The sequence below is a fragment of the Mastacembelus armatus genome, chromosome 18 (genome assembly GCF_900324485.2).
Source record: "Mastacembelus armatus chromosome 18, fMasArm1.2, whole genome shotgun sequence".
Lineage (NCBI taxonomy): Eukaryota > Metazoa > Chordata > Actinopteri > Synbranchiformes > Mastacembelidae > Mastacembelus > Mastacembelus armatus.
In genome coordinates this window covers 2,509,998-2,527,331 of record NC_046650.1, presented here as the reverse complement: position 1 = coordinate 2,527,331, position 17,334 = coordinate 2,509,998, and the positions used below count along the sequence as shown (strand labels likewise).

The 17,334-nt window shown below is 38.9% G+C and overlaps 1 protein-coding gene across 16 annotated transcripts in view; it reads right to left on the bottom strand.

The window, feature by feature from the left end:
• Positions 1-17,334, bottom strand: part of ank2b (ankyrin 2b, neuronal) — a 161,845-nt gene that overhangs the window by 41,075 nt on the left and 103,436 nt on the right. For 14 of the 16 annotated variants that reach the window (XR_003297165.1, XR_003297164.1, XM_026330614.1 and 11 more), the window contains 16 exons: positions 17,006-17,191; positions 12,036-12,134; positions 10,084-10,182; positions 9,452-9,550; positions 8,311-8,508; positions 7,986-8,084; positions 7,442-7,540; positions 7,191-7,289; positions 6,900-7,097; positions 5,048-5,146; positions 4,392-4,490; positions 2,469-2,666; positions 2,051-2,149; positions 713-811; positions 322-420; positions 122-220 (listed from right to left, as the gene is read on the bottom strand). Coding sequence is in view for 14 of the 16 variants with exons in the window: in XM_026330614.1 (XP_026186399.1) it covers positions 122-220; positions 322-420; positions 713-811; positions 2,051-2,149; positions 2,469-2,666; positions 4,392-4,490; positions 5,048-5,146; positions 6,900-7,097; positions 7,191-7,289; positions 7,442-7,540; positions 7,986-8,084; positions 8,311-8,508; positions 9,452-9,550; positions 10,084-10,182; positions 12,036-12,134; positions 17,006-17,191 (1,968 nt within the window). In the remaining 2 variants the exon portion in view is untranslated. The remainder of the gene's footprint in view (positions 1-121; positions 221-321; positions 421-712; positions 812-2,050; positions 2,150-2,468; positions 2,667-4,391; positions 4,491-5,047; positions 5,147-6,899; positions 7,098-7,190; positions 7,290-7,441; positions 7,541-7,985; positions 8,085-8,310; positions 8,509-9,451; positions 9,551-10,083; positions 10,183-12,035; positions 12,135-17,005; positions 17,192-17,334) is intronic. The other 2 variants (XM_026330657.1, XM_026330673.1) reach the window with 2 other exon arrangements.

Genomic DNA, 17,334 nt, shown 5'->3' with positions numbered 1-17,334 from the left:
TATTGAAAATTAGTAACAGTGTATGGGACTCTAAATTACCCATAGTTGTGAATGTGAGTGGCAGGTGAGAGGTATAGCTCATGGGTGGGTTGGTTACATGTGGCAGGTGGGTGTGACTTACTGTTGTGGTGGTGATAATCTCCTCTGTGACCACCCTCAGAGTGTCTACCACAGAGATGTAGCCCAGCCTCCGAGCAATTCCCAGAGCAGTGTTACCATTCTGGACAAGAAAAATAACAACAAATAACAACAAAAAAACAAACAAATGAGAAGAGTCTATGTGTGTATTCAAGTGTTTGTGTGGCTATATGTACTACATACCACAGTGACAGCGTTGGGCTTGGCACCATATTGGAGCAGTACATTAATAATGTGCGTGTTTCCTTGCTGGGCTGCCTGGTGGAGGGGAGTGTATCCATTCTGGGAATAGAAGAATACAGCATAAAAAGTGAATGTGTTACATTAAGAAAAGTTTCTGGTAAAAATGGAATGAAATAGTTTATAGTCATTTAGAAGCAAACTGCCATTATACAAACATGGTGTGTTAATCATACAAAGAGAAAACTTATTGACTATAACAGGAAACAGAACAAATATTGTTTTTTATCATGGTTGGCATGGAATGCTAATAATATTAGTATTGTGTAATAAATGCTAGAAATAAATAATCACGTGTGTGAGCACTACAAATATGTTTCTTTAGTGTCGGCACCTTGGTCTTGGCGTTGACACTGGCTCCATTCTGAAGCAGAAAGTTGACCATCTTAGCATTTCCATAGTGACATGCTACAATTAGTGGGGTGTAGCCCAACTGCAAAACAACAGCAAATAGGATTAAATTTTCCGCTCACGAATGACACATAAAAACACTTTTAATGCAATTTTAATGACTATCGACCAGTGGCTGTGACTTTAACCATCATGTAATGCTTTGGGAAACTGGTAAGGAATTTCTCATTAGTTGACTGTCATCCACTCTTGATACTTACCAGTTTGCTTATAGGGCTAATAGGTCCACACAGGATGCTATAGCTACAGTCCTACATTCGACCCTGACTCATCTGAAGCACAAGGGGAGCTAGACTGTTGTTTTTGGACTTTAACTTGTCCTTTAATACAATTTTGCCCCAAAATCTGGTCTCAAGCTGGAAATCCTCTTCCATCTGCCTCTGGAATAAAGACACTCTTTCATTTTCTGGTTACAATAGGCCTTTACAAATCCTTAGCCTTTACAATAGTACTGGCTCACACCTTTACACCTTTGATTGTACTCCTCTCCATTGCAGTAATGGCATCATCACGTTTTCAGATGACACCACAGTCATGGGGCTAATCCTCGGTGGGGTTAATCTGCCTACCAGGATGAGGTGGAGAAACTTTTGGTGTGGTGTAAGGACTAATCTAGTTCTGAATACTAAGAGGAACACAGAACTGATTGTTGACTTTAGGAGACAAAAACAGATGCACAGACCACATGTGAAGACGGTAAGGGATTTTCGGTTCCTGGGGGTTCAGATTTGTGATGATCTCTGTCATGGAGCGCAAACACAATGGCTGTAATAAAGAAGTTGTAACAGAGACTATACTTTTTTGGGAATGCTTAAGAAGAGTAATATGGCCCTAAGAGTAATATCACAAAATATCATCTTTTTGAACTGCTGTCCTCAGGAAGGCAGTATAGTGTGATGAAGTCACAGACAGAGAGACTAAGACGCTATCACAGAGCTAAAACATTCTTGAATACTTTCAGCCCTTATGAATAATAATAGCACTAACTATACATATTTGTGTATGTGGATAAATGACTGTAACTCTTGCTTCTTATGTATTTAATTTATTGTTTTTACCAATGTGATTTATTATTTGTTTTTAATTTGTGGGTTTTGTTTTAATAGCACCAGAGTCATCCTAAATCACTGAATGGAAAAGCAATGTAAAAATTCTGTTCCTGAAGTTTATGATTTCAGATGAATGGGAAATGACTCTAATATTATCTTCTAACTTAAAGGTGCACAGCTACATGCAGAAAATGAAAACAGTCTGTGCATACTTTGGTCTGCTGGTCGAGGTTTGCTCCATTTCTGGCAAGGATCTCAGCAACAGCCCCTTTGTCCTCCTGGGCTGCCAGATGGAGGGCGGTCAGACCACTCTGCATGGGGAACACACACCCCGAACAGTTATTATATTCACAACAGCCACATTCAGAATAGATTCTGTCCATTCTTACTTTTAAAACAGGCTAATGTAGTTACTGTGGCATTGTAAAGAAGAGAGATTTTGCCTTAAATAAAGCAGCTTGGGATCAGATTTCATACTGTCTCACTGTGGGTGTATAAATAAGGCAAAACTGAAAAAGATCCAATTAAATACTTCCTCAAAACCTGTGCTTTTTCATGGGAATTCTGCCATTGAAGCTGACTGATGATTTACTGATGCATTATCCAAACCAATCCAGGCTTCTGCAGTACCTTAGTGGGGACGTTGACCTGGGCTCCTTTGCTGAGGAGCAGGGCAGCCATTTCGGCGTGGCCCTCCTGGGAGGCCAGATGGAGTGGAGTGACACCCTGCTTGGTCAGGATGTTGGTCTCAGCTCCATACTGCAGCAGGACTGTAGCTATTTCCATCTGGTTCTTCTTAGCCGCAATGTGAAGAGGAGTGTAGCCATTCTGACAGGGAGGAGAAAACTGTGTTGATAAAATTTAAATAGGGCTGCTGCTTGTCGGGGTGCCTTTTTAGCAGCTAACATAAGACTGGCTATCTAGGGTCAACAAATCCCCTGTGCAGTTTAAAACAAACACTGAATGTATCCAACAAACAAGCACTGTCTGTGTCTCAAAGCCTGATATATTAAAATATTAAAAACACACCAATGTGCCACACTGTGGCACTGGGTGGCATGTTCTTTCATCACAACGAATACACACACACACACACACACACACACTGTTGTTTGTTTTGACCAGTCCCAGAGACACATGATAACGTGAGAACTTCATGTTTCCTTCTTCAATGTGTTCAATTATCTCCATTTACTGCATGAATGAATGGATATGAAGGGTTTTAGGCAGAATAGGTTTTAGTTTTAGGTTTTATTCAGAATAAGTCAGAATAGCTCATTGATGCACATTTTAATATTTATATTCGATATGCATATGTGCAAAGCTGGAGGCTACAATAGGATGATGCCCAACTCAAAACACAGTTGGTTTGAGGTGTTTTTGGCCAAAAAAACAAAGGGCTTCAAACCTTCAACATCAGAGTATGTGGTAAAAATAGGAATAACAAGTGGTGGACAATACATCATCCACTACAAAAAACAAAAGCATTGCAGCCAGTGACTCTAACAGACTCTGCTGTGATGGAGAGGAGGACACTAAACTAACTTTTATCAATCATGGACAACCCTCTCCATCCTGTGCTGGACAGACAACGGAGCGCCTTCTCCAAAAGGCTCAGACAGCTTCATTGTCTTAAGGATCGCTACAGGAAGTCCTTCCTGCCTCATGCCATAACTCTGTACAACACATCTTCACTGTGTGTCAGATAACAACCTGGACTGACTGATTGAACTGGCAATATCTGCACACAGGTTCTCATAATAGTCACTTTCACTTTCACTCTCTTTGAAATTTTTTTGCACACTTATTGTATATTCTGCTCACTTATTGTATATTGTTTTTTGTATATAATTTCTATATTCCTCTATCTTTTTAAAATAATTTCTTATATTTTTTCTTCCTTGTGAGATTTATGTTTATGTTGAATGCCTGTAATTTGCTGCTGCAACAGCGGAATTTCCCAGGTTGGGATGATTAAAGTATTTCTATCTATCTATCTATCTATCTATCTATCTATCTATCTATCTATCTATCTATCTATCTATCTATCTATCTATCTATCTATCTGTCTATCTATCTATCTATCTATCTATCTATCTATCTATCTATCTATCTAAAAAGACTTGCTACAAGGGAACATTTTGTAAAATCTTGATAGTCCTTCCACCCTGGCACAGTGACAGTAGACAGCTGTTTACTGTGGATTCTCACCTTGGCCATTGCATGTGGGGAAGCAGCGGAATTTCCCAGGTTGGGATGATTAAAGTATTTCTATCTATCTATCTATCTATCTATCTATCTATCTATCTATCTATCTATCTATCTATCTATCTATCTATCTATCTATCGATCGATCGATCGATCAATCAATCCATCCATCCATCCATCCATCCATCCATCTATCTATCTATCTATCTATCTATCTATCTATCTATCTATCTATCTATCTATCTATCTAAAAAGACTTGCTACAAGGGAACATTTTGTAAAATCTTGATAGTCCTTCCACCCTGGCACAGTGACAGTAGACAGCTGTTTACTGTGGATTCTCACCTTGGCCATTGCATGTGGGGAAGCTCCTTTATCCAAAAGCAGGAGCGCCACCTTCTGGTTATCATAATGAGCTGCAACATGGAGTGGGGTGAGGCCATTCTGTAAGGAATGGACCATGAGTCCACATGTATTAAACAGCAGTTAATGCAGCGTGAAGCCATTAATTAAAGCATTAAAAGGGATAAGACTGCAGGGTTGAGATTAATGAATTTGAGTTATATTAAACAGCAGAAGCTGGCTGGATCACTGGGTGGCTCCTTTAAATGATGCAAAGAGGAACATATTGAAAGAAAAAAGAAATATTAATGTGAAAATGTTTCAGTTATCTGTTTTATGTTTTTTGATGGTGGAACCAAAGTTAATCCAAAAGAAGCAGTAGAAGTGTTTTGATTGTATTAAAACTAGGCTTACCGGTGCCGTAGTAGGTAACTTAACCTCAATGCAAACAATAGCAACACATCATTTCAATTCACATTCAAATAAAGAAAAATCTCCCATGTAAGAAGAAACATTTAACTGACTCAGTAATTTAACTGCACATGGTTACCAATTCTATATATGCCACACAATATTGCAAAATAGATTAAACAGTAAAATTATAAAAACAACAGTCAAAAACAAGTTACAAAAACAAAGTTACTATTTTGGATGCATACCTTCCCAGCAGAATCAGGAGGAGCATGGCGCTGCAGCAGAAGTTTAGCTACATCTAAGCTTCCGTACTTTGATGCCACATGCAGGGGAGTGAAACCTTTCTGTGGTGAGACAGCAAAGTAAGCAAGATCAATTAATGTGTTGAAATGCAGTGAATAGATGATATCTACATAGAGACAGAGCAGTACATCACACTAGAGTCATTTCTATCTTTTAGTCAGAATAAGCTAAGCAATTTGAATATGCTATAAGACTCATTTATAGAACCAAAAAACCGACGATTAATGTCCCCACACAAAATATCCAAGTATTTATTGTATAGCACCCAGGCCTTTAGGAGTCATTACAAATATGCATATATCCATAAATATTGCCATTGGAGGCATCATGAGACTACTATGTTCAGCATTATTTTATCTCTGGAGGTTGTTTTTTTGCTACAGCAGATTTCTTAAAGCCCTGGACAAAGCACAGTCCTGACAGACATGTTTGTGAACAGTAATGTGCAGTGATGTGCTACATGCTTGATTTGACAATGTGCTACTAATGATCATAACACTGTGCCTGAGGCAGCCAACGTATGAACAATACCAGGATCCTGAAGCTGAAGCAGCAACATGGAATTCAGGCATCTTTTTCATCAGTTTTACACATGTCCTATTAGTAACATAAAGACACTTAAGACCACTCAAACTGCTGATATGCTGATGCAATGGAGAGCAACATTAAACTGATAATATTAAATACAATTTCCTTTAAATTTCATTTCACAGACAAACCAGCAGAGGGACCACTTTAACTGTTCTGAAATAATGAACTAGACTGCGGCTGGCAGAAATCACATGACCAGTGTGTTTATGATCCAGCCCTGTGCATGAAGGGCGCAGTCCTTTGTTTGCCAGTATCTGATGTAAAAGGTAACAAGTGAAAAAGAGAGAACAATCTGAAATGAGGCATGGAGGTAATCAAAAATGTGGACCGTCCAGATCATGCTTCGATGGATGGAGTCTTTACACTTGCATCACAACAACTTTCCCTAGTTTGGTCTCCATAGGGAGACCTCTGTCTCCAGAGAGAAACGAAGGAGACAAGGAAATACTAATAAATACTGCCTTACCAAGTAATTTGTCTCACTCTTCATATTATATGAATAAATGAAAGGAGTAACATGTCATGGACTGCATGTAAACTGAAGATCTTGACTGTGCCACGTCCTCTGGTAAATATCTCAGCAGTGACAAAGATAAATAATTTGACTGCAATCAGGCTTCATGCAGGATTTAGAGGAAAACAGCAGCTTCGTGGCCTCATCAATCATTCATGAAAAGTAGGTCAAAAAGCCAGAGACCTGCAGATACAGTCATACAGTAATTTCTGTATCTCAGGCTTCAAGAGCAGCCGCTATAGGATCATGACTACACTAAAATACAGCACTTTATCAACACTGTAAGACATATTATGTTTTCATCTTTGCAAAACTGCACACTGACAATTAATCTGCTAAAACTGATCTTTATGCATTTGCTGATTATGTTTAAAGGGCAACTCCATGGAGTTTGACAGACATGGACATTTACCAAGCAAGGAGGCTCTAACCAAAACAGATGGCAAGATAAGTAACCAAGTTCTAAAATGTGTGTAATTCCTATGGTGACTCTAAAGAGTGTTCCTCCATTGTTGGTTTAAGATTCAAGCCAAGATCCCCTCTCTGCTCGAGTATGTATGAGAGGGTGAAAAGTGATAAAAACAACATTTCCAACAGAGATCTTTAAAGCATCTGCCTCTAAATAGTGCTTGAAGAAATAAATGTTCTCCCGACACATGTAAGGCACCATATGTGGCACCTCAACCCACCTTGGTGGCCAGTGAGTGTGAAGCCCCGGCCTCCAGCAGCACAGATGCAGTCTCCACCTGCCCCTCCCTGGCTGAGATGTGCAGGGGTGTATAGCCATTGGTAGTGGCAGCATCAGGATGGGCCATGTGCTGCAGCAGCAGCTGCACAATCTCTGTTTTCCCTAGACGGGAGGCAATGTGGAGGGGAGTCTGGTCCTCCTGAAGACAACACAGTGGAAAAATCATGGTAACGTCATATCATGGTAAAGTGATATGGTCTAACATAGGTGCTACTGTGAGAAACCATCTCACCCGTGCTCGTGCATCCACCATTGCTCCATTCCTCAACAGACATCTGACCACCTCCACCTGACCTGCTCTGGCTGCCATGTGTAATGCTGTTTCCCCACGCTGTACACACAGCACACAGCACACATGTTGAATGCAAACATGCACATCAGATCGGTAACAGTAATAATGTTATCTGACTCTTTTTCTAATTTAAAAATAACTTAATAATTGGGAAAAGGAGTATTGTGCTCTCTGTGTTTCCCATTACTCACAATATTGCTGACATCGGGCGAGGCTCCATTCTGCAGCAGCAGCAGGACTATGTTCAGGTGACCCATGAAGGCTGCTACATGGATGGGAGTCAAACCAGACTGGACACAGGGATAGGTAGAAGACAGACCACATGAAAAATGTAGGAGGAATGCTCATAGCTCTCATCACATATATTAATCTTCTGCTATGTGGCAGTTTTCCATCCAACGTCTCAGCTTACAAGGGCCTATTATTTAAAGGAGCATTTACCCTAAATGTTGAAGCATTATGTCATTTCAAATAGACTGTATAAAGCTTAAATTGTTGTTTAGTGCTTCAATACTACATCATCATCAGCATTTCCCAAACATAATTGAACAAAAGCTCAAATTAATAGGGGGATGTTAGGTTTTACCTCCAGTTTTCTAACAGAAAAAAACACATTCTAACATCTTTTAAGCTACCCACCTAAACCAGCTGTTTAATGCAATTGGGATTTTTATGTGACATTTTGTTATTTTTAAAATAATGTCTTGTTACTTGTGGCCAGAGTGACCACTGTACCTCTGTGATGGCCTGGATAGAGGCTCCATATTTGACCAGCAACTCCATGACCTTTACACGGTTCTTCTTACAAGCTATGTGCAGTGGAGTGAAGCCATTCTGGAGTGGAAACATGTAAAGAATACAGTCTACAGAGGTGATCCATACCAAGATTAAATTACTCTTTTGGACTATCTCACATGTATTCTAACATTGCTATAAATATGACTATTTTTTTTACTAAAATGCTATTTTATTCCTAATATTATATATCCATTGTAACTTAAATAAATTAAGATAATTTCCACAGTAGGATCACTAAATTTAGTAAGTGTCTGCATTGTACCAGTGCCCTGGCATTGGGGTTGGCCCTCTTGTCCAGCAGCAATTTGGTGACTCGGTAATGACCGCAGTGTGCCGCCACATGTAGTGCTGTCAGGTAGTCCAGTGTGACATCATCAACAGGTGCCTTGTGCTGCAAAAGATGTTTGACGCATTCAACGTGGTCACCTTGTGCTGCCATGTGGAGAGGAGACAGCCCATTCTGAAAGTGAAAGAGGAATCAGTTTAATAGGAGGGTTGATGAGTGAACACACAAAATGAACAATCCTGTCCACTTAGGAACCAAGATCAGGGTGGACATGAAATGATGAGAAACACTCCCAGAAATCTAGTTAAATGTGTAAATGGGCCTCTTAAAGCTGCACTACCAACATTTTACACAGACAACAGATAGATAGTGACTAGCTGATGAAGAAGGTCGATTTCTAGCATCTACAGAGCCAAAAGACTAAAGGAGCGTAAATATTAAAATGCCATCATGTATCCAGGAACAAAACTTATTACTAATATTATGTATTATATTTCTGTATTATATTCTAATATTTCTCTGTATCTGCTGGATGCGTACGTAGGCAGCTGTTGGGTAACACATTAGCCATTTCAGCATTATAAAGCCTAAAGATGACAAAAGTAGAGTTCCAGTAACAGTAAACTTAAAACTATATGTTAAGGGATATGCAGTAAAGGATCTGTGGTTTTGTTATTCTACACAAATCCCATACAGAAGTTAAACCAAGTTCAAGATTCACAGACATTACAGTGACAGCAGGAAGTTCATTGATAGTTTTAATATCTGTATGAGGTTTGTTTAAAACAGCAAAACCATAGAAGATCACGAGTCTTGTCCTTTGTCAGGATGTCGTTGTTGTACAACGTAAACAGATTTTAAACCTATAATGTTTTATACTTACCTTTTTATGTTTTGGACACACAGAGTTGAATTAATATGGTACTAGTGTGAGGGGTCATTCACATGTTGTTTGCACGCTCAAGTTTGTTATTTTAAAATACAGAAGAGAGAACCATATTTGTTATAAAAATATAAACATGCTTCTGTCTTTTTAACAGTTATTGGTAATTGGTTTGATCGGGCAGCTCCCAGGTGTAAATGAGTCCTGTGACAGGTGAATGGACATGTGACACACCTTGGTCCTAGCCAGTAAGGGTGCTCCTCTTTCCAGCAGCAGCTCCACAGCTGTGTCATGTCCACTCCGGGCCGCACAGTGGAGAGGAGTGAGACCATCCTGCAGAACACACACACACACACACACGCACACACACACACACACATACACACACATACACACACACACACACACAGAGAAACATATTTATAGTCATTCAATATTCACTAGTGATATAACTTTACTGACGTTACTCCTTATATGCAAAAGTCAAGTGAACCAAAGTTAATCCAAAAAAGACCTGAACAGCTGCCGTAACATACCCACTTTACTACAGACATGCAGGTGAAGCCAGTGAATAACACAGGCTGGATGTTGTTTGTACTGTATGAGTCAAAAAGAAAACAACATGCAGTTTATATTTATCTCTGTGATGGTGACTGTAATGATCTGAATATTTGTTGCTACTATGCTACTGCACAAACATTTGACTTGAGAACAGAGGTGTGGAGTAATAGACTTGACCATGTACAGGAAGACACTGCATATTATGACCCAAAGGTGATTTTCATCTAAATGGTGTTCAGCTGTTTAGTCTGCAGATCAGACCCAGGCTACTATAAATGTGCCTTAGCTCTGTCCATGATACACACCCTTGTTTTAGCGTCAATCTGAGCACCACGGTCCAGTAACAGACGAACCATATTAGTGTTTCCACGCTTGGAGGCCACATGTAGGGGAGTGATCCCATTCTGCAGAGGAGAAAAATGTTTTAAATGACATACATTTGAGTTTTGTTATTTATTTAAAGATTATTGTTACCGTGCTATGACTGAAAACACAAACTTTTAGGTTCAGGAGAAATATTTCTGATCTACAAACATTTCTGTAGAATGATTTCTGTTATTTATTTTCTTAATTCTTTTTGCTGCAGAGCACAAGGTGACAAAAGGTGCTGTTTATCCACATTGTTCACATGGATAAAAATAGGACATTAGAATCTGAATAATACTGATTAAAGGGAGAAAACTGATATGTGATAGTGGTGCAAAGCTTCTTGAACTGCTGAGCTAGCTGTGGATGGGAGGCCATTGAAGGGTAGATGGTAATTGGTCCTGTCTACATTCTAAGCCTGGCCTTCTCGGAGCCATTTGTCTAAGTTAAAACCTGTGTGGGGCCGTGTGGGCTGTGTTTCATGAAAAGACACAGCTTCACTTGAGTAGGACTTTTTTTGTGTCAGTGAGTGTTTGTGGAGCTTGGAGCCCACACACTGTGATGAGGCTCAACAGAAAAGAATGACAGGAGGAGAGTGGGGAGACAAGGACAGAGAACTTTGCCTTTGCTGACACTTGAACTCAGTATTATTAAACATTGTTAGCATTGTTAATGTTAATTAACAATATTTTAACAATAAATGTTAATTTCAGGTTTAACATTCTGCCTGCCTGATTCTAAAATTACAGCATTGTGACTATTTACCCTGTATTAGTATTTTACTGGCATGTTAATCTGCTTTTATTGTTTGTCAGAAACCTTCTAATTCTTGTGTATGCCTTGCAGCGTTTCTGTATTTGCTTTTGTTGTGCTAGTAGCAGTGTGTTTCTGGATCTTTTTTCAAGATTTGTGAAAACCATTAAACAGCTTGTGTTGTGTCTATTCACTGCAATCCTGAACAGTTAAGCACAATATGTGGCACACCATGAGAACTCCAGTTCACCCAAAACTATTAACCGAGCTGAGGTCACTCAAGCTGTGATTGGTAGAGTTAAGGCAGAGATGGTGGCCAGTGTATTAAAGACCAGACAAATAAGCTAAAAACAAGGACAGATTCCTGCAAAAGCTAATAGTAAAACAACTTGAATTCAATGAAACTAACAGCAACAGAAATGAAAAAAGAATAAGCCAGCTGGAACCAAAGGGAAACAGTTCCAGCACAATAGCCAGCTTTTGTAAGCCAGAAGGCCCAGGCTATTCACATCAGCTGATGACCCTCCCAGCTGATCCTACCAAAGTCAGTTAGGTACAACTCCAACGGTGCCACAGCAGCCAATTTTAGAAACAGGATGCAAGAATTTTCTGAGGCAAAGGCAGGTAAGTGAAGGTGGACCATTAGTCAAAAAAATATAATGAAAAGAGGCTAGCCCTGTGATGGACTGGTGACCTGTCCAGGGTGTACCCCTGCCTTTCACCCAAAGAGAGCTGGGATAGGCTCCAGCAGATCCCTGTGACTCTAAATAGGAATAAGCGGGTATAGATGATGACTAAAGTTATAGGCTTTGGGTTAAAACTCCTGCTTGAAGTGGTTTATGGAATGAAACCATTATCTTCCCTCTCACTACATGCTTGCATTGGTGCCAAACACCGGCACAAGACACTGGATAATGAACCACAGATTTGTATGAATTTATACTGGGATACTGGGCTGAAAATAGTACAATTTTTTATTTGCTGCTCTATTTGCATATGTTTACTCAGGTTGTAGTTTTCCAGTTTTTAGAGATTTATGTGTTAGATTAACTCTAATAGCTAATAACCCAGTATTCAACTGCCAACAGTAATGTGCAGAAGTGTCTGAGTAATTCTGCTTTTTGGGGTGGTATCCTACCCTTGCTGTGAAGTCTACTGCAGCTCCTCGGTTCAGCAGGAGTGTGGCCACATTGACATTGCCATAGTGGGCAGCAATATGCAGAGGAGTGAATCCACTCTGGAAGACAAATAGGAAAGAGACAGACACAGGAGGAGAGAGGTCAAACATTGGACTGTACACTCCTTGATCTTTGTCCTGTGCCTCTTGAACTTTAGCCTTCTCAGCATGCAGCAGTCGCATCAAGCACCACAGGTGAGGAAAAAGTAAACTGAAAATAAAATGTAAACATGACAGGAAAGAATAAAAATCCAAAACTTTGAAAATATTCAAGTCAATACAAAACACCCACACATACAACCCCCAGCACACACTCTAACATGTCATTTCCATGCAGGTTATTAATCACCCAAACAAAAAGGCTTTGAAACCAATTTCAAATTAAAAGGATAAAAATGAAACCAAATAAGAGACGTACAGTACACACAGATTGTCATCAATATTGACATGAAGAAGGACAAACAATATTAGTCACCCAAAATCAAATTATAATAAAATCATAAAGTGGCATATAAGAAGGAGGGAACATTTTCCATTAACACCAAAGTGCACTATGTTAACTGTACGTCAAATACTAGAGTTAGCAATGAGAAATATATGAGAAAAGTTAGAGGTTGCAGAGCAGATTGGAATAGTTGTGAAATTCTTGCCTTACCTTGCCATTCTGTAAGTGTGGTCCGATTTAATGTGAAAAAGTTATTTACAAAAGTGTGAAGAATACAGTGACTAACGTGATGGTTTCAAAACTTTACACAGTCAAAAGCTTAGAATGGTGCAACTTAAGGAGCATGGATACGACATGCTATTTTTAATTCTTTATCCAAGCAGGTCATATTTTTAAAGCATTGCTGAGTTACAGTGGAATGTATGTAACAGTAAATGTAAAAGTGAAGTGTCAGTATCGTGTCAGTATAGAACAACATGCTTTTGAAATACATATTCAGGAACCTGTTGTATGGAAGTCTCAGGATACCAACATTAAAAGAACCTCATTTTATTAATTTGAAATTTAATTTGCCATGTATGTGCATTATGCATGATAGAATGAAAATTAAAAATCAAATTAATAATAATAATGAAATGAAAACACTGCAAAATGTACTGTAAACACTATTGTAAGGCTCCAAATATTTAATTTTAATTCTAAATTTCTTCTCTAATGATTTTTCTAATGAAAAATATATAGACATGGGGCTTTTCATGTTATTTTCATAATGGCAGCAAAAGGACCCATGGTAGATCTGTTTGCGCGGCCACTTTTGTTTCTTGCCAGAAAGAAATGCTAGTATGGAAATGATCAATTTTAAAATGACAACATGTTGTTTAAATCAGATATCATTAAATGTTTATTAGAAACAATGTTTCAGTATAAATTATAATTTTAATTTTTTGTATGTGTACATTTAGGATGTCTTAGGATGTCTCTAAAAAGGGCATGTAAGTTTCAGAAACTGTTGGTTAAGTTAAATATTGTAAAGCCATAGTATTAACAGATTTGCTGTAACTCAGGTTTGGGGTTCATCTTATCAAAACATTTTTTTTAATTTGCATTTTCATAGAGTCGTCATGCACGTGAAAAATAAATTTCAATTTAATACAATGAGTTTCTTTTTACTATGACAGCACTGGAATTCCATACATAAGGAGCAGTATATAGTAATAGTTACAGTTATTTAACATTATTTTAAATAAAGTTGTTCATGGTGCATCTCTAGAAATCATGCAGCAACATAAATAGACACAATTACATGATAGACCGACAGTAATATACATCCATAGCGCCCCCAAATGCAGCAGCACAATCTCCAGCAATTACAGGAAGAATAAAATGCACACAATTAAAATAACTCAAACTCTCAGTCATGATGCTGTTCTAAATGTACTCAGGGTGACAAACTACAAAAACAGAAGAGGCTTTGTGAGTCAGTGACAAAAATGAATATAAACTGGAACAAAAGAATTAAAATGCATACAGACAAAGTTTGAATAAACAAGATATAAAGCCAAATACTAAAGCAGAATGTGCCTGACTGCAAGACACATAACTGTAGCTTGGCCATTCTTGTTAGCCATGCATGGTGGCCTCTTATTATACCACACCAACAGAAACTATGGAACTGAAGTGTGAAATGAACCAAATGATTCTTTATTTACACCATGCAGTGCCATGGAAGGAAAAGAACCAAATGGAAGGAAAGAAAAGAGGAAAACCAAAGGGATGGGCCTGTATAGTAAATCTGTGGAGAATTAAAGGAGCATGTGTATACCTCAGTAGTCCTATTGACCATCATCTGTAGCAGGAGGAGTGAGGAAGGGAAACATCAAGGCCGTTAGGTTTATATGACACTGTGTTGTTTGATGCAACTTAGAGGTAATTGTGCAGTTAGATACTAAACTGGCAAGTGACATGACTAGGGTGGGTCACTTCCCTTGAATATGGTCTGTCACAGAAAATGAAGTCTTGTACAACTGCAAGTCCACATAAGACTGATTTCATTATCAGTTCATCTGTTTTACAATCATTTGCTTTTGTAATAGTGAAAAATCATCAGTTACTTCCTGGAAACCAAAGTTATATCTTCATATGTTCTAGATTTTTTAAATCAATAATCAATTAATACATTTTATGGTTTTATGTTTTTTCAGAACTCAACTAATTGCAGAAGTGCACTGCATTGCAAATACTATCACAACATTTTTTGAAAAGTCTTGCTGACTGCAAAATCTGGTTCTGTTACATCAGCAAGGTACTGAGCCAGTGAATGGGTGAGCTGGTCAGACATTGCTGTTTTGGTGAAAACTCGGCTTTAGATTTGTGACTGACTATACACTGTACTTTAGAGTTGCTGACTACATGACTTCTCTCTATTTACCTCTGTACAGTTTGTTTAAAGATGAACATTGGATTAGTTTTCTTTCACAGGTAAAATAAAGATAAAACTGTGTTATTATCCTGCATTTGTCATTTGTGGTCACAGTGGTCACTGATGTAGATTGTATTGATTTAAAGTGAGTACAATATTATTATTATTACCTAAAACAACAAAAGTAAGTAACAAAAAGTCATTGCTGTCTGTGTTGATCAGGTACGCTTTTATTGTTCAGACAGCTGCATTTTGCAACAAGAACCTTGCTTTATCAAACTATTTCAGAGGGCTGTCACCAGGAACTGTTACCAAGGTATATGATTAGAACTGTGTCCTGTGTGTGACAACAATATGCGTTTTATGTGTGTGACTGTGATTGTATATGCTGCTATTTATAGCTATTCATCTGTGGGCCTTCATTATGAGTCATACTGAGCAAGACTCCATCACCATAGCTGAACTACATATGAACTACATTCTATTTTGTTGTACAGCAACACAATCAGTGCCATCAAAATATACTGTATCTACTGTATTTAAGTTTTTTGTGTGGTGGCCACAAATGGAGTTCATTTCAATAGTCTTCACTCTAGTCACGTCACTTAAAGCCACTATATGGTATCAGAGAAACAGTCACAATTGAAAAGCTGGGTGCCAACCTCAACAAGTAATTGTGAGCTCCCACTAATACCAGATTGACAGTTAAAACCCCTCCCATCCCTTGCCAACAAACATACATTATTAAAAGCAATCTTCACCCCCCCCCCCATTGGTTGCATGCAGCCTTATGTATCACCACCATACAACCTGCAGACAGTGGCACACTCCATGCAGTGGACAGTACTACACTTAGACATCGGTGCATCGGTTTAGGAGGGATTGTGGGGGAAGTGTGTGAGAGGTAGCATTTAAAGAGAGAAAGGAAAAGAGGGAGAGACCCAGTTAGTGGCAGGACCAGAAGTGACGTGGCAGGCACACAGACACTGAGAGAACAAGAGCCATAGAGAGATGCATATAGGCAGAATGATGGAAACACACAATATGCAGGTATACAACTTCATGGAAAAAGAACATCATGACAACTTAGTGGTCTATTGTGAGACGCTCACTTATGCATTTTTTCCAGTGACCCTATTTACACCTGCTGTGATTAGTATCTGCATATTTTATCTGCACAAAAAACTTGTAATAATTGACAGCAGTGCCCTACATTGACATTCAAACTGTCAGACCACCTCCAGAGTTGACTGGACTAACCAGAGTAAGTCAGGTAGTTTATATGTCAGGGGTATTTCTATTTCTATTCATAAGACATTGATTAGAAGGTAACTGAATAATGAATTTTCATTCCCACTCACCCAAAGGCTTGGTTGAGGCAAATAGAAGACCTGGTCTAGGTTCAGTAAAGATAGTGGTTACACTTTGAGGAACCAGTGGTAACCAGTGTTACTGTGGAGGTCTATGAAGCAGCACATATTGCCTCCCACATATTGTGAACAGAGGCTGCCTATTGCTATAGGATGGGAGGTCATCATGGTGAGTCGAACACTCATTGCAAACAACATCACCACAAGCAGTAATGTCATTAATACAAGTACAGCCCCCGCATGGGAATTGTACTGTAACACCTCTCTTGTAAGTGTTTATTGCCAGTTTTCCACCTACTTCTTTACTTTGCATAATGAAAAAGAAAAATTAGACCCTGGACTTATGATGGATGTAATGAAAACAGAGGGATCAGACTGTTGAAAGTCAGGTTACCTTATCCAGATATAGATCACATTTAATTTCTTTTCATTCAAAGATTGTTATAGAACTGGGATCAGTATGCTAAATCCGTTAAAATCAAGAAAGCTTGACTGCTTTTCAAAACTTTACCTTATTCATTTTGTAGCTTCAAACATATCCACATGCTATTTAGCCCAATTCAGTACAGCCACAGAAACTCTTCATTTAGCTCCTCATAACCAGAGTATGGGAAAATAGCCCAAGACACATAGCACCACATTAGCCTGACTTCCCACACATGCCAGCTCTCCAAGGCAAACAGTGCTATCAGCATACCTTCGACTGGACATCAGCGTTGTGGTCGTTCTGGAGAAGCAGGGCAGCTGACTTGGTATCATCCTTGCGTGCAGCAATATGTAAGGCGGGCAGGCGTACCTTGCCTTTAGTATCATTCTCCAGCAAAATAGAAACCACCTGGTTGTGGCCTTGCTGCAGGGCAATGGCCAGAGGAGTGAAGCCATCCTGGATGAATAAAGCCAGAGGAGAGACGAGAGGTTAAGAGGATTATTTGCTTCTGTTAGTATCTCCAAACATCTGACCCGGTTGAAAATCATTCAGGTGGAATTACCTCTACTAGAAAAGTAGAGGTAAATTCAGTGTAATGA